This window comes from Chiroxiphia lanceolata, chromosome 25 (assembly GCF_009829145.1).
Source record: "Chiroxiphia lanceolata isolate bChiLan1 chromosome 25, bChiLan1.pri, whole genome shotgun sequence".
Classification (NCBI taxonomy): Eukaryota; Metazoa; Chordata; class Aves; order Passeriformes; family Pipridae; genus Chiroxiphia; species Chiroxiphia lanceolata.
This window is the reverse complement of record NC_045661.1, coordinates 5287326-5309811: the sequence shown is the minus strand read 5'-3', so window position 1 is coordinate 5309811 and position 22486 is coordinate 5287326. Positions and strand designations below refer to the sequence as shown.

The window sequence follows — 22486 nt, the reverse complement described above, 5'->3', positions numbered from 1 at the left end:
GGGTGATTTGGCTCTTCCCTCAGGAGAAGAAGGGTGGGGAGGATGGTGCTAGCTCATGTGGACACAAGGCAATTTCCCTGCCCTCACTCAGGGAATGCACCCAGACAGCACCCGAGGCACGGCAGCCCAGCTGGGCTGGGAGGGGCAGCTGCCCAGAGAACCACCAAGGTCCTCCTCACATGCAAGAGGACAGAAACCAGCCACTGGTCAGCAACGAGGCTCATTTATTATCTCACAAGAACGAGTGACAAACAGCTGCAGTAATGTCAGCAGAACCAAAGCTTTGCCCAGGGCCTGAGCTCTGACCGTGGGGCTCCCTGCTGCGCCGGGTGGCACTGGGAGGGTTTGTGATGGAGAGGATGGATCTGGGAGATCCCTGAGCTGCAGGGAGTGAACTTGAGGCTGTTCCCAATGGCCTATGTCCTCCTGATGCCATCATCCCACAATGCTGATTTCTGTTCCCTCCTTCTACACGAGCTACCTGCCCTTAAAATAGGAGAAGGCAAGTGCAGTCCCCGAAACGGCTGTGCTGTGTCTGGGACATGTATCCAGAACCAGCAGCCTCTTCCAGGAAGGAGGTCTGGGGGCAGTGAGGGAGCCAGACCCCATTTTCACCACACCTGAGCAGGAACCAGGTGACTACAGACAGGAGTGCCCCAGCTGTGCTGTGGTGTGTGAAGCGGGGACAGAGGGAGCCCGGTGTGCCCCAGGGTGCCTTGGCTGGGTGCTGCTGAGTAACCTCAGGCACAGCATGTGGGTTTTTCTGGGAAACTGTTTGGGTTTGGCTGCTGTGGGTTTCAGAGACCCCTTGTGAGACACTATGGGTCAGATTGAAAGATGGGCTGAGCATCCCCAGCTCCTGGTATCTGCTGCAAGTGAGGGTCCTGCCCAACCCACGAGGTTCCCAGTGAATGAGTGGAGACTCCCCAAAATAGAGGCAGTCCAAACCTTAGGTGCACACATGGATATGCTGCTTTAACCCACTTCTGCTCTTCCAGTTGATGGCATGGGGCAGACACCAGCCCATTTCCAGGGGTGTGTGGGATGTGCAGAGAACCCTGGAGGACAAGGTCTGAGGTCCCTGTGGGTGGCCATGTCACCGCAGTCGGACATTTCCGTGTGTTGCCACAGAGCAATGGCTTTTGCTAAGATGTCTCTGCCTCAGAAGACACACTTGGCTTCACTGCAGGCTCCTCCTGGCTGGCGATGCTGCAGGACGAGGAGGAGGAGGGGGGGTCTCCCTGACCCACTTCCTGAGCTGGTGGAGCTCTCTCCCAGGCGGTTCCCAGCAGGAGCGACACGTGCAGGGGTTTATCTCCTCCCATGGCCAGCCCTGAGTGTCTGGAGCTCAGTCAGAGCCCTTCCAAGCGAGGGGCAGCTGGCAGAGTGGTGCCTGTTGCCCAGGCAGGTATGACGGGGTTGAGGGTAGACAGGTTGTACTGGTACTTTACAGGGAGCAGCCTGTGTCACCTCGCTGGCTCCCCGGCGCTGGGGCTGGCCCTCGGCGTGGGCTGTGGGGCTGTTCCACACGGCTGCGCCGAGGAGGGTTATAAGTGAGACGTGTAGGGTGTTGTGGGCGGGGAGGGGAAGAAGGTTATCCGGAGGCTGCTGCTGGATGGGTCTCGGCTCTCTGAAGTGATCAGTACCTCACTGTCATTGAGGCAGGGACAACGCTCAGAGAAGCCCCTCTCCTTCCCCCTGGTGCCCACTCTTTGCTGGCAGGGGATGAGCGTCATGGAGGGGAAGCTGTAGCTGTCAAGGATGGGGCGCACTCCCAGGGAATCAGGTGTCTCAAACATGTGGTCGATGTCAGAAAAGCTCACCAGAGCTTGTGTGGAGTCATAGGAACTTTTCTCCATGTCATCAGCCCCGCAGGACTGGGGGAAGCTCCCCTTGTCCTGCCCCTTCTGCCTCAGCAGGCGGAAGTCATCTCTGAAGTGGGGGTTGAAGAGCAGGTAGAGCAAGGGGTTGAGGCAGGCAGGCAGGGGCAGGACCACAGAAGGATGGATTTGATGACCTCTGGGGTGATAAGGAAGAGGTTGAGGGTAGAGGAGAAGGTGAGGAAGGCCACTGGGCAGTAGAGGAGGCAGTTGGTGAAGATCAGCCAGGCCACAGCTTAACCATAGGCGCAGTCCCAGACAGCGCTGAACTCCCCTTCAGCAGGTTGCAGTAGAGTCGGATGTAGGTGCCGGTGATAGTCAGGAAGCAGAGCATGTTTGTCATCACCAAGGCCACAGTGAAGCCCAGGGTGGCAGGTTTTCCCATCTGGGATGGGATGTGGAGGCAGAGAGGGGGACGCTCCATATTCCCCAACGGAGAAAGAGAGGCAGAACGGCAGCCACAGCGGACAGAAACAGGCAGCAACAGGCAGCAGCCTTGACCTTGCCTAGGGAGGGTGACTTCCGTAGCCCCGCACGCAGGAGGCTGAGATGCTGCACTGCACAGCAGCCAAGGTCAGCAGGAAGATGGCAGCCTGGAGGCAAACACGGACAGGAACCCCGTCACCCTGCAGCCCGCGCCCGTCTCCCATCTGGCGCCGTATTTGGCGAAGTGGCCGTAGGTGAGGGCGTCAACGAGGGCCATCATGCTGCAGGAGATGCCGGTCAGCATGTTGGCCCAGCTATGGAGCCAATGACGAACTTACAGAGAGAGAGTAGCTGGGGGAGGCAAAGACAGCCAGAATGACCAGGCCATTGCAGAGCACTGAGACCAGGACGATGACCCAAACTCCCAGGCGGATGATCCAGCTCTCAAACAGGTGATCACAAGGCTTGAAGGGACCTGGAAGACAAACCCCAAAGTTATACCCAGCAGACATCCAATGGTGCTCCTCGGGGCGGTGGCCAGGTCCCAACCCTCTCCTGGCCCCACCAGCCCCACGAGTGCTGAGGGCTGGCAAGGAGAATTGTCTGCTCTCTTCTGCAGCTGCCTCTTGGCTCTCTCTCTCCCATCCCCACACTGGGGAGCCTCTGGCATCCTCTCAGGTCTTGGTCTAGGGCAGAAACAAGGTGCAGGGAGAGTCAAAGTGAAATGTGAGAAACCATCAGAGCTCCTAAAACATAAAAAGGTCATGACTCAGACTCACTGACACTCCTGTGTCAGCCTGGCATTTGGGCCCCTCTGCCATTACCTGCTCCTTCTCATGTACCCCCTGGGATCGGGAGTTAGTGCTGTGGAGATGTGTGAGGTTGCCTGGGAGGGATTGGGATGTTATAGTGAGTGGCTCAGCAAAAACAAAAACAGGATGGCAGAATTTTAGGTGGTGCAGAGCAAACAAAATTAGAGGAAATGGAGAAATCTTGCTCATCTCAAAGGGGATAAAGCTCAGAGCACCAGCACCTTTGTTCCCAGGCAGCAGGACATGCCCTCAGCTATAATCTTGTTTCTTCATGTCTCTTGCAACAAACTCAGTGGGACAATTGGTGAAAACTCTGTCCCTGCCAATGTCCCACAGCTGGCTGGATGGAACCAGGCCTGTCCAGCCTCCAGCTGTGCTTGTGTAGGACCCCACTGAACCATGAACGGGGACAAAATCGGACAAAATCAAGAGTCCCAGCCTCATGTGCCCACTGGTGCGTTTGTGATGGAAGTCAGGAGAATGTGACTGGGTGCAGTCCAGCACCTCCCTGCTCTCCCTTTCTCAGGCAAACAGAGCAAAGTACCCTACAGTCTGCAGTGCTGCAGGTATGATCAGGAAATCAAGGCCAAGGTCTTGCCATGCAATGTTCTGGGCTGGCTGAGACAAAGTCTAAGTCATACAAGGGAGCAGGGACTTCTGGAGAGCCAGAGTCTGAGTGCAGCAGGTCAGTGGATGGAGGAGCTGGTGACACCTGGGATTCCTGATCAGGCATACCCTGACCTCGTCCCCTCCTCAGGGAGGGCAGCTGCATCCAGCTGGGAGAAGAAAGCTCCTCACCTGTCCCCAGTTTGGCCAAAGCCTAACCAGGCTTGTGATCTGAAAGGTCGTGAGGGATCCTGGGGATTTAGAGAAGCTCAAAGGATCCCAGCTCTGCTCAAGGGGTTTCCCTGGCTGCTCACCGGGGCTTGGTGTGCACTGAATAGTGGGGTGAAGCTTTGATTCCTCAAGGTCCAGCTGAAGGTCATCTGCATCTAGGTCATCTGGGGAGAAAAGAACAAGAAACGGTGCTCAGAGAGGAATGAGCACCCTCAGGTTTAACTGGGCCAGGAGCTTTTCCCACTGCCTGTCCTCCACACAGACCATCCCAGCCAGTTTCCTAGCCCACAAGTTCAAAGTAGCTGCTGGTGTCCAGTTTGTCCCCTGCAGTGACTGCTGTAGAGGGAGAAGGTCTTGTAAACGTTGGTGGGTTGCAGTGTAGCCAACCCCTCTGTTTTTAGGTTGCTCCCAACATTTGAAGTGTAAGAGCCCCAGCTCCCAGATCTGTGTGACTGTGGTTCCCTCCTCCCAGCAAGCGTTATTAAAAGTAAATAATACTCCAGCTTATGTGGTTACAGACACAAAGTCTTCAAATACATCATCTCCATGGGAGCTTTCTGGGCAGGGCTTGTCCAGTGTGTTCATCAACAGGGATTTTGGGGCTTTGTTCAGAGGAGCCATTAGCCTCTTTTGCAGAACAAATTCTTCATCAGCATCCACCACCACCAAAACAGCTCAGCGGCAAACAGACAAGGGAACCCAACATTTATTGCTTAATTTTACGTCGTGTGAATTCTTGGGACTGTGGTGCCCTGTTTTAGTCGTGGAGGTTCCCAGGATTTGCTGAAGGCAGGCTGGTTGCCCGTGGCTGCAGCCTCTGCATTCGTGGGGTTCGTGCAGCCAGACTGCAGAGCCCTGGGCCAGCACTGGCAGCTGCACCCTGAGCCAGGCTTGGGCTCACTGGGGCTCAGGCAGAGACCCCCTGACTGAAGAGAAGCTTCTGGAAGGGAATGGGGCTGAGACCTCAGCCATGTTTTCAGGGTAGGGCATCACCAAGGCAAATGGCATCCTCTCAGTCTAATCCCAGACGTGATTTTCTGCTTTGTTCCTTGTTCTCTTCCCAACTCCTGCTGACTGATAGCACTGGGACACAGTGAGGACAGCTGCTGTCCCGCTGCCCTGTCCCCACCCATGGCACCAGCACGGCCTTCAGCTCCCAGTGGGGATCTCTGGAGGGTTTTCTGCCAGCAGGAGGAAAGGGAAAGGATGTGGTTTTCTGCTTGCTGCAGCCTGGTAGCCAGGGAGCTGGATCTGTGGCTGTGGGATGAACTTCCCCTTGGATGTATGGACTGATGCTGGTGTGCACCTGGCAGCTCAGACACTGGCCAGGAAGGTGAGTTTCCACAGTGCTGAAGATGCAGCTGAACTGAGTGGGGTTTACTTGTCTAATCTGTTTAGAAGTGGTCTCTCTCATGAGCTCTGCTTCCTGCCCGTGTTTGAAAATGTGACTGGGAATACTTGATTAAAGAATGATGACAAATAACGTGCTATCTTAGTGCCTCCTGACAAGCTTTGTGGCTTTCTCGGCTTCAGGGAGCTTTGGAAAAAAAGCCATTTTTTAAAATCTGTCTGTATAAGAGTTGAAATATTACTGTTGCTTTGGAGCCTGGCAAGGAAACACTCACAGTGGGATGGAAAAATATTTCATCTTTGTGTTTTATAGTCTTATAAATCTCCAGTGTCTTTTCCAGCCACAGTGTGGAGGCTGTGATGTGCAGTCACGATACCCAAATAACACAGACACAGACTTGCACTTTCTGTGCCCTGCTGAGACCCAACCCTTGGGAAAGTGTAACCTGCCCCATCCCTCTTCTCCTCAAAGGGCTGGGTTTAAGCCCAGGTTAAACATTTTCATGACGTGAAGGAGGATCTTTTGTTTTGCCTGGACTACTGAGCCTTTCGGGAATCGCAAAGCAATCCTTAGACAGCATAGCAAGATTAAAAGTGAAAAGTGTACCTCTCTGCTGGAAACCAGTATTTCTCCAGCCTGGGAACTGTGGAGAAAGGAAAATGGCTGTTGTGTCCCAGCAAGGCAGACTGCATCAGTTTGGAAGAAGCTGCTGTTTATTTGAATTTTGCTAAGGCACCTTCACTTTCTGAAGTTTTATGGAAAAAAACCACCTTGCCAGTAGTACCCTTTCCATGGAAAACAAAGTGGCTGTACCAAAAGCAAAGTGGGAGGAAGAGGAGAAGAATTGCTGGAGAAGGGGCCTCAGTAGGTGCTTTTTTGGGACTTGAGTAGCCTTCTGAAATGACAGAAGCAGGAAAAGTGTAGCTCTAAGGACCCTCCAGGGTTTGCGAGGTGGTTGCAGAAGTTCCTTAGTAACTTTACAAGTTATTGGAGGTGTTGGGCTGGGGAAAGCAGTGGTCCTTATTGCCAAGGATAACTGTCACGTGTGCTCTCTTTTCGCTTTCCACAGCTCTGTTCCATTATTGCAAACACATGCTTGTAAGTGAATTTACCCCTTTCTACCCTCAAACCAGTGGTCCCAAAGGGAGGTGCTGGGAGGGTGATGGAAGTGCCCCACGGTAGCATTTGCACTTTTCCTGCCCTCCCTCTGCAGCCAGTGTTGGGAGATGCCAGAATTTGCTGGGGGATGTTCTGTGTGACAGGGCCTCGAGTCACCTTTGGGCTCCTGCCCAGCCACAGGGGACAGACTTGGGGCAGGGGGTGTCTGCTAAACACTGACAATTGGAATCCAAGGAGGCTGAGACAGTTGGGATTGTCCAGCCTGGAGAAGGCTCCAGGGAGACCCTAGAGACCCTTCCAGTGCCTAAAGGAGCTCCAAGGAAGCTGGAGAGGAACTCTGGACAAGGGTCTGGAGTGACAGGACAAGGGGGAATGGCTTCCCGCTGCAGAGGGCAGGGTTAGATGGGATATTAGGAAGAAATTCTTCCCTATGGGGATGAGGGCCTGGCACAGGTTACCTGGAGAAGCTGTGGTTGCCCCATCCCTGGAAGTGTTCAAAGCCAGGTTGGACAGGGCTTGGAGCAACCTGGTCTAGAGGAAGGTGTCCCTGCCATGGCAGGGGATTGGAACAAGATGAGCTTTAAGGTCCCTTCCAACTCAAACCATTCTACAATTCTATGATATCCCAAGCACCAAAAATGTTGGAAATGGGACCTTAAATATCTGTTGTAACAGGGTAACAAGTGATGGAGTCATTCACTGACCACGCTACTTGGGCCTCAGGTGGCCATTAATCAGATGTGAATGGACACACTTGGGTGTTGTCTGGTGGGTTCCCAGCATCTGGGGCCCTGGGAGGATGAGAGATGGCCCTGCTCTGTGGCTGGAGTTGGATGGACCCTTGGGTGCTGGGCTTGGCTGAGGGCTGAGTGCTGGATGCAGGAGCAGGACAGGCAGCAGGAGCCACTGCCTGGCTGCTGGAGCAGGGAGTGCCATAGGGGATCCATTTCTTGTCCCTACATGGCTGCCTGGGACAGGCTGCCTTTCACCACCCAACTGTGAGGTTCCGTGGACTCCTTTGGGAAGGCCTGGAAGTGCTGCACAAGGCTGAGAGCATAGGGCTGGCTGGAAGCAGTGCCTGTCCCTCTCACAAGTTCTCCCAGAGCATCTGAGTGCCCTGATGAGCCTGGCTGTACATTGCCAGGACAGAGCCACAAGTTATTTTCTCTTAACTAGACCACTTTCCCTCTTGCGTGAAAGGAATGTTGGGAGCTTTTGTCCCTTTTAACGAGGAAGTGTTACAAGGTTCATATAACCCAGCTAAATACCACCAGTGGCCATCAGAGAGAAAGAACTGGGAACAGAAATAAAGCAATGATTAATTAAGTAAAACAGCAATACCACAAACCCCTCATGACCAAGAGCAGACCCGGTTGCTGAGTGGTGCAGAGGGTCATCTGCAGAAGCTGCACATCATAGGAACATGTTCTTGTGCATGTCACACTCACACCTGTGTGCTTTGGTGTTTCAAGACAAATCCAGTGCTTTAACATCTGAAAATGGGAGCCTTTACAAGCTGCTAATAGTCTCATCTGGCACATCTTAGAAACAGTCAGCATTCCTCTCTGGTCACAAAAGCTCATGAACACACCATCCATAGTTTGAGACTGGCTTGGAGGCCTGGGAGCCTGTGGTAGGTTTGGTCTGCTGACAGGGCCAGGAGAGAGCGTCCTTTGGGACATCAAAGGCTTTGGTACCCAGCAGGAGCAGGTCTGTGAGCAGTGCTGTGGGCTCTGTTCACAAAACAGATCTTTTCACAGATGCTGTAATTTGCTGGGCAACCCCCCCAGCCATTTGCACCAGGACTGTTACAGCATGGGCTGCATTAATGATGGAAAAACTGACCCAGCCGAGAAGAAATTCCTGCAGCAATGACCATGACATACATATGGCTCCTCTGGTCTGTCTGCCCAGTGTTACCACCAAGTCTACCATGCTTCCCAGAGCCACATCGGCCCAGTAGGAACCACACTTGCTACTCCCTGGCTGGACTTTTTACATGTTTAAAGCCTATTCTTAGCCTGTGAAGGATCAGGGCAGGAGCAGAACACAGGGCTGGTGAGTCACCCGCTGGCTGTGTCATAAGGGTCTTGGTCATCCTGCCTGTAGCACAGAGTCCAACAGCTCTGGATCAATATCTGTCTCCACATCCAGTCCTGCCTGCTCAGGATGTGGGAGGAGAGCAGAGCCCCTGGCTATGGCTGGGTGCTCAGTGAATCAGGGGCTCTCCAGGGTCTCAGCCCTCTCAGACCTCAGAAATGCACTGTAGCCACTGTATTTACACAAACATATAAACAAATGCAGCATCCAAGCTGTGTTCTGAAATGCTGTTTCCACTCTCCAGCAGTTACAGAGGAAGGAAGCAAAGGGGCTCATGCTTTTCTTCACGTTATTCTGAGATTCCCTTGCAGCAGGATCACACCAGCTTTGTGCTGGAGCTGCTGCTGTGCTGTGGGGCTGTGAGTGCAGGTGTGCCTTGCACTGATCTTTGCTGGCCTCCTGGAACTGGCTTCATGGAGGTCTGTGCAGTACTGAGCTTTGGAGCACAGAATAAATTGATTCTTGGACAGAAAGTTCTGCTCAACTCTGGAGGCCTTTCTGCCCTGTTTCAGCCAGCCCCTGTACTGAGCTCATTGTGTTCCCCAAATGTGTACCTGTTGTCATACCCAACTGGACCTTTGCTGTAGCATCAGGGGATGTGCCCAAAAGTAGCACATACACAGGTCTCCCTACCTCCAGCCAGCTGCACACTCCAGGTCTTTGACTTCATTCTATTCCTTGGATTAATCCTGAAGCCCTTCCCCTGGATGTTGTAAAGAGAAATACTGATGTCCTGCCAAAGGCTCCACACTGCCCAAAGTCTGACGACCAAGCCCAGAAGTTGCCCCAGGTAGCCTCAGCCACCTTCCAGTGCCTTGGGCAGCCTCCCTCCATAGCCAGCAAGGCCAGACTGGCAAACGTGTCTGTGCTGTGGAGGACTGCCAGGTCCTTTGGTTACCCTGTGAAGGTTTGGATGTGCCAGATCAGCTTTTTTTCCCCCTACAGGGTCACCAGCTGAAGCCCATTCACAGCAGTTGTCCACCTGCATTGGAGAAGGCTCAGTCTGCCTTCCCAGGGGCAGGTGTCACTCCGTGGCTGGCGGTGGGAGCACTCCTGCAGATGCAGGACTGCATCCAAGCTCACAGCCCTGCCTGTGTACTGATCACTGCTCAGCCCAGTTTACTCACAGTGATTATCGGCGTGACCTGGAAACAATTCCATGGTCCCTCTTGTGGGGATCCTCCTCCTCAGGACTCATGTCTTCTCCCTCCCATTGGCTGGACACCTTGAAGAAGCTGCTGCAGCTGCCATAGGCGCAGCACTGGTAGGCATATGGGACCTCCAGGACTCTGCACGAGGGAGAGCAGAACTTAAGGGTGTGTCCCCTCCACAACCTGACTCTCCATTGCTTTGCCCTTTTTGCTCAGTTCAACAGGTGACAAAGGCTGGTCTGTCTGGTGACCAGTGCTGTGGCACAGGACTCCACGTATGACAGAGTGTGCACCCAAGGCACCTCATGGTGTCTCTGTCCTGCCCCACTTTGCTGGTTTGAGTAGGAGTACTGAAGTGGAGAATACCACTCCTAAATCAAGACATTCCTAATCACAGAATCATAGAATCAGCTGGGTTGGAAGGACCTCTGAGATCATCAAGTCCAACCCTTGATCCAACCCTGCTGTGGTTCCCAGCCCATGGCCCTGATGCCACATCCAGTCTCTTTTTAAAAATCTCCAGGGACGGAGAATCCACCCCTTCCCTGGGCAGCCCATTCCAATGTCTGACCACCCTCTCTGTAAAGAAATTCTTCCTAATATCCAACCTAACCTCCCCTGGCACAACTTGAGACTGAGCCCTCTTGTCTTGCTGAGAGTTGCCTGGGAAAAGAGACCAACCCCAGCTGGCTCCCCCCTCCTGTCAGGGAGTTGCAGAGAGTGAGGAGGTCTTCCCTGAGCCTCCTCTTCTCCAGGCTGAACAGCCCCAGCTCCCTCAGCCTCTCCTCACAGCCTTGTGCTCCAGTCCCTTCCCCAGCCTCGTTGCTCTTCTCTGGACCTGCTCCAGCCCCTCAATGTCCCTTCCTGAGCTGAGGGCCCAGAACTGGACACAGCACTCCAGGGGTGGCCTCACCAGCGCTGAGTCCAGGGGAAAACCTGTCTGCAGTTTTCCCCCAGACTAAATTAGCCCCTCTTTCCCAAGACATGTACAGTCTTCAATTTTTACTGCTAGGCCATGTTTTGCTGAGCATCCTTTCTTTCCTTCGAGGTGAGAGCTTCCAAAAGCAAGGTTCCCCCTTGCTTGTTGCTGAGGGTCAGAAAGACACCTTCAAACTTCAGTTCCAGGAGCGTGGCTCCCTCCTGCCAGCTCAGGAAGGGATTTCTCAGGTCTCTCAAGTGAAACAAGTTGTTTGAATATGTCTGATTTTGACTTGAGAGTCAATTGTTAGTTGCTAATTACAGCATGTATTACAAGGTTAATTCAAGAGCAGCTGAGCATCATCTGGACACAATACAGGCTGTCTGTCAGCAGCTGCATTTTTGGCTTTGCTGGAAGTCAGGGAGACTGCTGATGAAGGCAAAGGAACCTCAGGTTTTCCAGACAATTAAGGTCTTCTGACAGATCAGTAAATATGGTGAAACTCTATATTCTAAAAATATGGCTTTTGTTTTATGTTCCCAACATTTCTGCCTGAGCCCCATGAGGCTGTGGAAACTCTGTATACAAGCTTGTTTCCTGTTATAAGCTCCAATTAGCGTATTATTGAAAGGTGGTAGGGAGGTGCTGATCCTCCCAGGAAGGGTAAGAATTGTTCTCAGATGATTCCTCCAGACATATGCCCCAAGAGAAGACTACTTAATGGCGAGTACCTTCAAAATTTAGGGAATGTTAATGGGTCCATCGCCTGGCACGGTTCAATGAACCACTGCTGCAGGCTCAGTTTTCTCTGGTACAAATCCAACCAGCTCCACAGCTGCCAGTGGAACTAGTTTAGAGGAGAAACACCCTGGAAGTGCTGAACTTGACCCACCCTGCACAAGGGACTGCCTGTTGGAGTGGGTCTGGAGAGGCCACAGAGATGCTCTGAGGGCTGGAGCCCCTCTGCTCCAAAGACAGGCTGGGAGAGCTGAGGGTGTTCACCTGGAGAAGGGAAGGCTCTGGAGAGATCTTAAAGACCCTTCCACTGCCTAAAGGAGCTCCAAGGAAGCTGGAGAGGACTTGGGACAAGGGTCTGGAGTGACAGGACAAGGGGGAATGGCTTCACACTAAAGAGGACAGGGTTAGATGGGATATTGGGAAAAACTCTTTCCTGGGAGGGTGGTGAGGTTGCCCAGAGAAGCTTGTGGCTGCCCCATCCTGGAAGTGTCCAAGGCCAGGTTGGATGGGGCTTGGAGCAGCCTGGGATAGTGGAAGGTGTCCCTGCCCATTAGAGGGGGTTGGAATGAGATGATGTTTTATTTCAACCCAGATCATTCTGTGATTCTATGATCTTAGGTGTAGGAAACCGTCCAAAAGCTTCTGGAATCCTCTGCCATCTGGAAACCAGTCCATGTAGTACATCCCAGCTATGATGAGCTAAAATGTCAGAAGAGAAAGCCCTTCAGACACCACTGCTGAGATAGACTGATGTGAGAGCTCCATACTTTTCCTCAGACCTGAACTGTTAATCCCAGTGTTGGTGCAGTGGCCCATGGTCCCATCACTAGGCGCCTAAACTGGAGAAGCTCCAGCCTTGGGAACTCATACTGGATGAGTGGGAGCATCAACTTATGCATACTTGGCTTGAAGGGAACTCCTCATGAGACCCAAGGAACAGATGACTTTGCCTGAGGGGAATTTGTGTTCTTTGGACCATGGACACCTCAGCTTGAGGGCAGATGCCAGGCTGAGATCCACCTGTAAAGCAGGGTCAGGAGAGCCCAAGCCTGCAGCACAGCACTGTGCTCTGAGCCTTTCACAGCCTCATCTTGCTCAGTTTGACCCCTCCAGGCTCCTCATTAATCCATAGCAGACAAGACACGGCCACACAAACAGAGTTTACAGAAGGAAACCTGGATGTCATTAGCTAGGTCTGCTTCTGGGAATGTTTTCCATTGAGAGGAGCCCTGAGCTGGGCTCACTGCATGCTTGTGTGTGTGTGTTTGTGTGTGTTTGGGGTGGGGGTGATGGGCTGGGGAGCACAGCACCACTCTCCTGTGGAAGCTGTTAAAAGATGAGTGCATTAGCAGCAGATGAAGCTTCCTCTACCCATTGGCCTGAAAGGATGGAGAAAGCATGAGAGAGACAAGGAGAGCAGGAGGCTGAGTGCTTTAGGCAAATACAGGCTGTGCTGAGTGCCAGAAGTGAAAGAGCCAACACCCCAAGTACCTCATTTTGGGGAAGCTCTCCTTGGTGAAGGGCTCAGAGAGAGCTGGGTTGCCTTGGAGCTTCAGATGGGTCAGTCCAGCCAAGCCATCCAGGGGCAGTGTGACCAGCTGGTTGTCAGTTAAGTCCCTGGTGAAGGGAAAGCAGAGAGGGAGACCATGGTCAGGGTTCTGCTGCCAGTGGTACCTCAGCCAAACCCTCAGCTGCCTGTCTCGATTGCTCCCTCAGTGTGATGCTGAGATGGGACTGGGTGCTGCATGGGAGCCAGAAACCTCAGGAGATAAACAGATTGAGATTGCAATCCCTGGGAGAATGAGAGGGTGGGATTAGTGCCCGTGCTGAAAGCTCTGCCTGGTATCTTCATCCCTGTACACATACACTCCATGGTAGGTTGGGTATGACTGCAGATCCCAGCCCATAAAATACCCAAAGTCTTAGTGAGGGGCTGAGGACTGAGGAGCCTCCAGAGCCAGCACAGATGGTCTGCAGTGACTTGAAACAGTCCATCATGCTGATCTTCCATAAAGACATCTAAAGCAGGTATGAAAGCATCATGAAATGGAAGTTTGAGTGTTCAGGGTGAGAGCAGCTTAAAGATGGCCCCTCCTGAACTTCATCATCCCTTTGGTTTTGACAGGAAACCTTGGGATTTGGTCTGTCCCCATCAGTGCTGAGACATGCACCTCAGCACATCAGCCTTCCAGCATCTAAATCCCAGGTGTCCTGCTTGCCCAGGGAGTCAGTCTGAGGTCCTCAGATACCTCCCATCCATGGACCACTGTGAAAGAAATATCCCTGCAACTTACAGCTTGGTGAGTGAGTGCAGGGTCACAAAGGCCTCCGGGTGAATAAACTGGATGTAATTCCAACTCAGGTCTGCAAGGCAAGGACACACCAGTAAATAGAGAGCAGAGCAGGGCAGTGAAGCTGCTGACACCAGCCTGGCCAAGGGGCTCAGTGGGATCAAATGTGGGATCTTGTAGCCCCTTGGTCAGCAGCAAGTTCTGTCCCATTGCAGCTCCCTGGAGACAAGAATGTTTGGGTTTGCAAGAGCACAAGAGTTTGCCTTGCAGGAGCTCCTCCATTGAGACCAATGGGAAAGGTTCCTTTCTGGGTTCATTTTCTGTAAATTTGGGGATTTTATGCTGACATGCTAAACCTCAGAGCAGTAGACAGGTCATGCCTTAGTGCCAGACCATTCCCAACACAGTCACAGTGCTGGGTGTAGCAAGCACAGATAGGGCCAGGAGTGTGTGGAAGGTGAACCAAGATGATTTTAGAATGTCTCCTGCCAAGTTTGGATTCACTGAGTGCCATCAATAAGCTCTGCTTCCATCCCAGTGACTGGGCTCTGCTCCTTCTGTCATCAGGGAGAGGAACCAGCATATCAGGATGCATTTCTTCTCCTAAGGCTGACTATGTGAGCAATCTCATACCATATATTCATCTCTCCTGCTCTAAGGGAGTCAGGGGTACCTGCTCAAATGTGTGGGAAGTCGGGTGAGATGAATCCTTCCCACAGGGACCAGAATATACCCAAAAGTCATGGCTGAGCTTGCATACTCAGCTGTGTGTGTGTGATTGTAGGGTGGCAGCAGAATGCTCGTGTTTCCATGTCTGTCTGCAGTGTCACACATGACATGTAAATGTTCCTGTGCAGTTGTAAACACGGTGTATGTGACACTCATGGGATCCTCGGAATGCTGGGCTATTAAATGACACACAGATTGCTGCACCATGGGAAAAGCTTTCATGTGATTTTAGTTCACTTCCTAACAGAACATCAAATAAAGACCATCAGGGCTCTTTCCAGATGTCACAGGGACAATAGTGCCCTGCAGGGCCTTACTGGCTGTCAAAGGTGCCAAGCACTTAGGAGGTCTCATGCTTGGGTGCACTGAGTATGTCAAACATGAGCTTGTGGGGAGGGAAGTCTCAAACCAAATGGGATGCTCTGCATGGATGTTCCAGGACTGCATGGCCCAGGATCAGCCTGTGCATGGCAAGGGGGGCAGGAGCTCAGGTACACCGTGGTAAATCCCTGACATGAGTCCCTGGCTGAATTTAGGAGGCATGTCCACAATGTGGGCTGTGCCGTGCCAGAGCTGCAGCATGTGGTGTGTGGGCAGGGAATGGGGGGAGTTACAGCAGGGTCTGCAGGCACAGGGGAAGCCAGAAGGGTGGTTTGTGCCCTCTTCTTTTCTAAAGGGGAGCGGCAGAGGGACTCCAAAACCTCCCAGCAGAGACAGAGGGAGCAGGGTTGGAACTCCCCGCAGCCTGAGGGGGTTCACGGTTCCCCTTCCCCTGGCAAGACTCCAGCCAGTCCCCTGCCAGACAATACTTGCATGGAGCGCAGGGCCATCAGCTGCACAAAGGTGTCTGCTCTGATCTCGTGGATCCTGTTGTGCTGGAGACCACTGGAAAAACAGAAACCGGTTTGAGAAGACAGCTGAGGGCAGCGTTCCTACTTTGTAGGGATCTTTGTCCCAGTGCAGCAGATGCAGATTGTCACAGTGGAAGTTGTTATTTGCACTTGGGAGACCTATTCTTATTTTAAGAGTTAAATGGGATGAGTAGCAAAACATCTCAGAGCCATTCTCTCATACAGGCAGCTCCAGGGCTCAGGCAGCCTCTGCTTTTGATGCCATTATGGCTCAGCAAAGCACTGTTGATATGCAGTGTTTAAAGGTGCCCTGTTATCTCCAAAGACATGCTGGCTTCCCACTCTGCTCTGCCCTAAGGCTGCAAACTGCTTCATCCAGAGCAAAAGTGGAGAGCTTGGAGCCAGAGAACAGCAACAGGCTCTGTGTGACCCTTCAGAAAGGGTGGTGCTGCCCTTTGCCTTTGTGAGGGTGAAGGGGGTTTGAGGGCTGAAGGCATCTCAGTGTTGCATGAAGAAAAATTCCAATATCTTCTTGAACCCACCATCCATAACTACACATGGAGTGCCTCAGCCCTCCACATCTCCTTTCCAGCAGCCTCCTGCACCCCCTGGGGAAGGGGAAGGAGCAGGGTGGGGGCTCACACAGACTTTGCTGACTGACCTACACACTTCCCACATCCCCAAGAGACATCTCCAACCACATACCCCGTGGGAAACATTCAGTGTTTCAGTTTTCTCTAGTGTGGAACAATGATGAATAATTATTAATATTCCTACAAGATGCCCATCATGAATTCCTAGACCTGTGGAATTAGTGTCCCCATCTGTGATCTTCTACAAGGGGAGACAGCCACTGCCTAATGCTCTACCTACAGCAGCTCCCCTGGGCATTTTTCAGGTAGTTAACTTGCCTTTGGACTCAGAAATAACCTTGACTTATCTTACACAGGGACCTGCATATGGTGGCTGTAATATCTCAGCTGGTACTTGGCCACATGTTCCTGTTCCAAAGGTGGGCACTTGAGGCTCTCCTACCTGCTCTGCTGCTGGTCCCTTGGTGCCCCACGCAGCCAGGTTGGCATCGCTCCTACCTCTAGCTAAGATTTCAGCTGGGGGCCACTGGAAGCTCTGGGCACAAATTTGGGGGTCACTGAGTGGGAGAGGTGGAGTTTGGACAGAAAGGGTACCGGAACAAGGTAGAGAAAAATAATTTGGGGATGTTAAGCTGTGAGGGATCACCTGTGTGGTGCAGGTAAAAACCTGCACACTGGCAGTTACAGCAGAGCAAAGGCACATCTGAGCTGTTTATGTGCCAGGCTGTACCACCACGCACCATCAGACTTGTTTCCAATGTATTTACCAGTGGGAATGTTGATGCCTGGTGGGAATGGGGCTTATAGGACAATAATTTCGGGGTTAAGGGACCGAATACTAATTTGTAAGAAAACATTAATTTAAAGCATAATCCGTCTGAGTTCAGTAGCCTGAAAGAGATTTATTGTGATTTTATATTATTGTTAAGTCTGAATTTGGCATATTGTAACGTTTTGTAAGAAGAAATTTTAGCAGAATGCATGAAACTACGGGTTTGGAATTCTGAACATTTGTCTTTTTTTGGTTGGACTTCCTATTTTTTCCAAATGTTTTCCTGGGGGTACTTTAGATAAAAATATGTCCAGCTCTATCTCTGTCCTCACAGCTCCCATAAAAGGCAGCAGGGTCTCTGTGTACCTCTCATTTTCATGTGATTTCACACAGTGCCCTAATATCCAGTTTGCTAAGGCTGGATGAGCTGGTCTGGCCATCCAGGCTGGGATGCTGCAGGGTCAATCTCTCCTGCATTTTTTTTTTTTTTTAAATGGAGATTCTGCTCCCATACATCTATTTTTCCAGGCTGCAGAAGATATTTATGGTAGAGATAAACCCCATTCTTGATTAGCTCTTAGTGGGACTGAAGTCAGTGAAGTGAATTCTGTGCTGTCACATCCTTCTTCTCTTTGCTGTGCCTGGGACCTCTGAAAGGACCTGAGTGAATTAAGCTCCTATGCACAGGGAACACATTTTATTCTGTATTTGCACAGGGGCAAAGAGTGGAGCTCTGCTCTGTTTGCAGTCCAAACAGTGAGTTATAATGCCCAGCTTTCCCAGTGCTTAGTGAAGGTTGATTTTGTGTGTGGGAACTGCCTCTCTCCTCAAAACAGCCCTTCTGCCCCAGAGCATGGTGCAAACGAGGACATCTCTGTACTCACAGCTCCTCCAGCCGCTGGCACTGGTGGAAACTGGGCAGCTCTTCAATTTGGTTGTGTGACAGCTCTCTGCAGGGGAAGGACAGTACAGGAATGTTAGGAATCAAAAGCCAGTGCCCCCGAGCCCTCCCAAAGCAGGTACTGTTGGAGGGTAGGATGACTTCACTTCATTCTGCACAGCTGCAGAGCACTGTAACCCCAGGTGAGGGGAATCTCCACTTTTGGGCAACCCCAGGTGAGGGGAATCTCCACTTTTGGGCAACCCAGGTGAGGGGGATCTCCACTGTGCACACACCTGGTGCTGGCTCTGAGTGTCTCTGTGCCAGGTAAGGGTTGCCCCGTGGTTTCCCCACTGGTCCAGCCCCAGCCCAGCTCCCTCCAGCCCAGGCTGTGGATGGATGGAGCCACCTGTACAGCTGGGGTGGGCTTGTCCTCCCCAGCCCCAAGTCAGCTGTGAAACCCAACTGTGCCACCCTCTGCCATGCACAGCCTCGCTTTCTGTGGGAGAAGAAGAGAGAGGTTTGTGCCAGAGCTCCTGTCCTGCTGCTGTGGATGGAAGCTCACAGAAGCTGCAGATGTGCCTGCAGAGCCAGGGAGGTTTTGGCCAGCCAGCTGCTCCACTCCCTCCTGGCATCCAAACCAACTGTCTGCTCCCCATTCAACCTTTCCTGGCTTTCTCCCAAGGCTACGGAAGGGGTTGAGGCATTGGCAGGGATTTGATTCAGGACATTATAGACTGTGAAAACGTCTGGTCCCTTGGTCCCTATTCTTTTAAGTGCTGTCAGTTGAAAGTAGTTCCCAGCAAACTCCTCTCCTGCTGGTTCATGGACAAGTGTCACGTCAGCGTCCAGAGTAGAGTGACTTGATAGTCAGAGGAAAACCCATCCTGACATAACTTAATGAGAATTTATTGAAGCTGAAACAGGCTGGGCAAGGAATAATTTTAAACCCAGCTCTTTCCCCCACCAGAGACTGGATTTGTGGTTGTTCAAGGGAAATTTGCCCCAGGGTAAAGTTTTGTATGTGGCTTCTCTGCCGACTTTCCAAACTTGGTTTCCATCTTTCTGCCAATAAGTTGCTGCTAAAATATTTCAATTATTTTTTTTTTTTGCCAACCCCCTCACCACCAGTTTTCCATGGTGGAGAGGAGGAGGGAGAGAAAAGCAAACAAAAGGTTTGTGCTTGGCTCTGGAGGCTTCACCTGGTGTGAAGAAAGACCCTTAGCATCAGTCACTTTTCCCTGGTCCCTGTGTCAATACATTAGGCTTGACAGGGCTGTGGCTTAGCTAGCAGTGCTGGGGGGAGAACCAGCCCCAGGAGTTATTTCTGGTTCCTCCAGAGTGAGGGTAACCAGATGAAGCCCAGTATCTACGAGCAGAGCAGCCTCAGTCACTGAGGCTCTGTTGGGGACATACCAGGATGGAGGTGCTGATGGCATCAAGGGACTTCAGCTCTGCTCAGGGGAGTTTCACCTATTTCTGCTTGAGAAGAAAGACAAATCCTCCAGAGCTCAAAGAGTGTTTGGACAATGCTCTGAGGCACAGGGTGGGATTGTTGGAGTGTCCTGTGCAGGGCCAGGAGTTGGACTCCGTAATCCTTGTTGGTTCCTTCTGGTTCAGGATATTCCATGGTTCTCTGAAATCTGTGCCCTGAGCAGAGGCTCTGGATGAAAGCAGCAGGATGGTGTTGGGCTGACAACAGAGGCAGCCCTGCCTGTGCTTGCTGGGTTCAGTGCCCACCCTCTGCCCCTGCTCCTAGAGCCCCCACGCAGGATCTCTGCAGAGAATCCACACCACGGTGGGAGGGCAGAAATGCAGCATTAACTGTCTTGTCTGTGACTGATGTGTCACAGTTGTAATGTCAGCCTGACAGACTGTCAAGGGGCTGGCACAGCACCACTGGGTCTGTGGGGACAGGAAACCAACACATTTCAAGGGCAAGAGAGATGTGAACACACACAAACATTGGCCCACATGCTCTCTCTCCAAACTCTGAAAGCACGTCAGGAAGGTTCACCAGGGAAGAGGAACAAGGAACAAGGTGGGGTGTCCCAATAAAACTCTCCCACATGGAGCAGGCAGCCACAAAGAACAGGCTCTGCTGTGAGGGTTTACAGTCTGATAACTTGCAAACATAAACAGAGGTTTGGGACTAAACAGCCTGGGCCAGTCCAAAGGCTGTGCTTTTGTGGTAAGTTATCCACTGAATTGGTCCAGGTGTCCAAAGATGAGAGATCTTCCCTACAAGGACAGCTGGAGCCAAAAGGCTGTAATCTCCTAAGTTACAAATTGTGTTCTTTTATTTTTATGTTTTACTCTTGTTTCCAATTTCTGTGATCAAGAATTCACTCCTGTTGCTTTCCTGGAACAAACTTGGTTTTTTTTCAGCTTGCTTGTATAAAGACTCATGAAAGGCAAGCCTCCTGTTGCCCTAAGGCTGCAAACTTGTATAAATCTGGCTCATGACTCATTTCCTGAGGATGTCTTTGACTGCAAAGTTGGGGATCTCAGGAACCAGGGGTGTGATTCCTGGGAATCACATCACAGTCTTTCTGAGATGTTGATTTCATCATGTACCAAGTTAAAGAAGAAAGCACACTTCCCTCTCAGCATCATTCAGTGCCCAGCTAAGCAGGCAGAGCCAAGGACACGTGGAGTCTCTGAGCAAAACCCTGATCAGGCTCTGCTGCACCATGTGAGGAGATATGACCTTCTGGCCTTCCAGGTCTCTATCAGGTCAGACCTGATCCCTCACAGGATGTGAACAGGATCCTTCCTCCAGATGATGGCACTTGCTGGAGCTCCAACTGCAATAAGCCAGTGCTGGGGCAGAGGGTTGTGTAAATGTGATGTCCCCCTGGGTTTGGGGCTAAGAGCTTCAGCATAGCTGGGAGCTCTGAAATGCTGTAGCCATTCTTACCCACCTCCCTTTGCACCCTCCCTACCCTCCTTGCATGGGGCAGACAGTCCTCACTGGTGCAGAGCAAGGAGGATGTGCCTGACTGCAGCCCTGTACCAGAGCATCACGCTGGGATGAAGCAGCAAGGTCAAGAACAAGAACGAGCTCAAGGTAGCGCCTAAGAAGGTGGTGATTTCTGCATGGAAAAGATAATGGGAACAAGAACCACAGGGTGGTCTTTCATAAATTGTCCTCTCCCTGATCTGGACCAGTTCCTGATGGCGTTTTTCTAAGGACCAGGCAGAACAGAGACACAGGTTACTCACAGGATTCGGAGGCTGGGCAGCTGCTGGCACATCCCTCTGGGAAGGAAATGGATGCCTGCCCGGGTCAAGGTCCTAGAGGGGTGGAGGAGAGAGAAGAAATGGTGTTGCTGAGAGCCAGCACACAGACTGTGACCCACAAGCCCAGCTACCAGTCTCAAATAGTGGCAGGAGAGACAATATCAATGGGGCAATGAAAGGCCTGGAGAGGATAAAAAAACTGGCTGGCAGTTTTGGAAACAGGCCCTGCTGCTGGACCTGGCAAAGGTGAATGTGCCTCTAGGAAGTTCTGGGACGCTGCTGAATACTGAATTAACAGCTGTCCCTGGACGTGTTGAGGGCAGATGGCAGTGCCCTCTGTGGCACACTCTGCCATCCCAGTTCCCCATTGTCCAGAGTGGTGATCTGCCTGGAGCCAGGACTGCCTCAGAAACCTGTGTGTAGGGGATGGATGGTGTGTCCCTGTGTCCCTGAGACAAGGCATGGCCAGGTCACACCCTGGGCTGGGGTGCTCCCATTTTGGGCACTGCGTGGGGACCAGTGCCCTAGGGAGGGGCCTCCAAGTGTCCTCCAAGTCCCTGCTCTCCAGAGCTTGATGGGGTAAGGAGGGGACCAGAATGGTTGCAGGAGCCCCACCTTGGGTGGCAGATATTTCCTGCCCTGCTCTGCAGTGCTGGCCCCAGTATGGGCAGAGACACTGGGTCTCAGCAGACCATGCCCTCAGAGGCTCGTTCCTTCACAGATGCAGGAGGGAAGGAAGAAAAAAAAACCAACAAAAAAAAAGATTGGAGCACACTCAAGAGTACTGAGAGAGCAACTCACGGAGAGGAAAGCTGCGTTCAGGAGCCACAGGGGTGAAACGAAGCAGAAGGGTGAGTGACCAGGGAGAGGCAGAGCTGAATACTGCACAGCACTGTGAAAGTTGTCCTCACTGAAACAGCCTGGACCGCCTTGAAGGAGGAAGAGCACAGCTAGCAGGGTAAAGGGGAGAGAGGTGCCACTCACAAAACTTCTAGGCTGGTGGTGCCTTTAAGGTCCGGGAATTCTCTGATGTCCGTTGCACCATTGAGTGACCTGCAGAGAAACGCAGGGGAAGCGAGGTGGGCAGAGGACCTGGAGGCAAATGCAGCTGCCCAAGGTGCCAGACCCATCAGCCATGGCAGCGAATCTGGCTTCCTCACACCCAGATGTGGCAATTGGAGGCCCAGGCCCAGAGTGTCCCTGCTGGCCGGAGGAGCAGACGCCTCGCGCGGTGCAGACGCAGTGAGATGGAGCTGGGCACTTCTATGCAAGGAGACTTGGCAAGCTCAGAGCCTCTCCCAGCCACTGACATTCTTGGCACGATCTCTACCCAAATTAAATAAAAAACCCTCAAACAATTACTATGGGGAATGTAAGCAGGGCATCCCACCCAACCCTCCCGAGTCTGTGCGTTTGGATCTAAAGAATGCAGAGCTATTTGAATGATTTATTTTATTTGCCTGCGTGTGTGAGTGTTCCTGCAGCGAGAGGCTGGGTGAGGTTTATAAATAGAGATTTTGAGGTTGCCTCTGCCTCAGTATTTAGTGCTGTGCCACAACAGGTTGGCTGAAAAGCCAACGTGGAGCAACTGTTTTGGTCTGGGTGGTGCCCACCCCATGGTGGTGACCCTGGACCAGGCTTAAGGTCAAACACGTGAAGGAAGCTCTGTCACTGCTGGCTGCCCAGTGTTCCTCCACTTCTCTATCTTGTGGATGAAGGCAGATGCATTGTGTCCTTCTGTTTGGGAAACTATACAACAGCAGCAGAAGTTGTGGTACTTGTGTGTGAGGTCTT

The 22486-nt window shown here is 52.1% G+C and overlaps 1 protein-coding gene across 1 annotated transcript in view; it reads right to left on the bottom strand.

Moving 5' to 3' along the window:
• Nucleotides 1-207: 207 nt before the first annotated feature.
• LGR6 (leucine rich repeat containing G protein-coupled receptor 6) overlaps nt 208-22486 on the bottom strand; it is a 135254-nt gene continuing 112975 nt past the window's right edge. Inside the window, 18 exon segments of the mRNA XM_032710880.1 lie at nt 208-1999; nt 2002-2148; nt 2151-2262; nt 2264-2320; nt 2322-2407; nt 2410-2475; nt 2478-2615; nt 2618-2653; nt 2656-2781; nt 4039-4119; nt 9653-9689; nt 9691-9814; nt 12825-12950; nt 13628-13699; nt 15167-15238; nt 17454-17519; nt 20675-20746; nt 21677-21745. Of these exon segments, the coding sequence (XP_032566771.1) occupies nt 1548-1999; nt 2002-2148; nt 2151-2262; nt 2264-2320; nt 2322-2407; nt 2410-2475; nt 2478-2615; nt 2618-2653; nt 2656-2781; nt 4039-4119; nt 9653-9689; nt 9691-9814; nt 12825-12950; nt 13628-13699; nt 15167-15238; nt 17454-17519; nt 20675-20746; nt 21677-21745 (1939 nt within the window). The 3' untranslated portion in view covers nt 208-1547.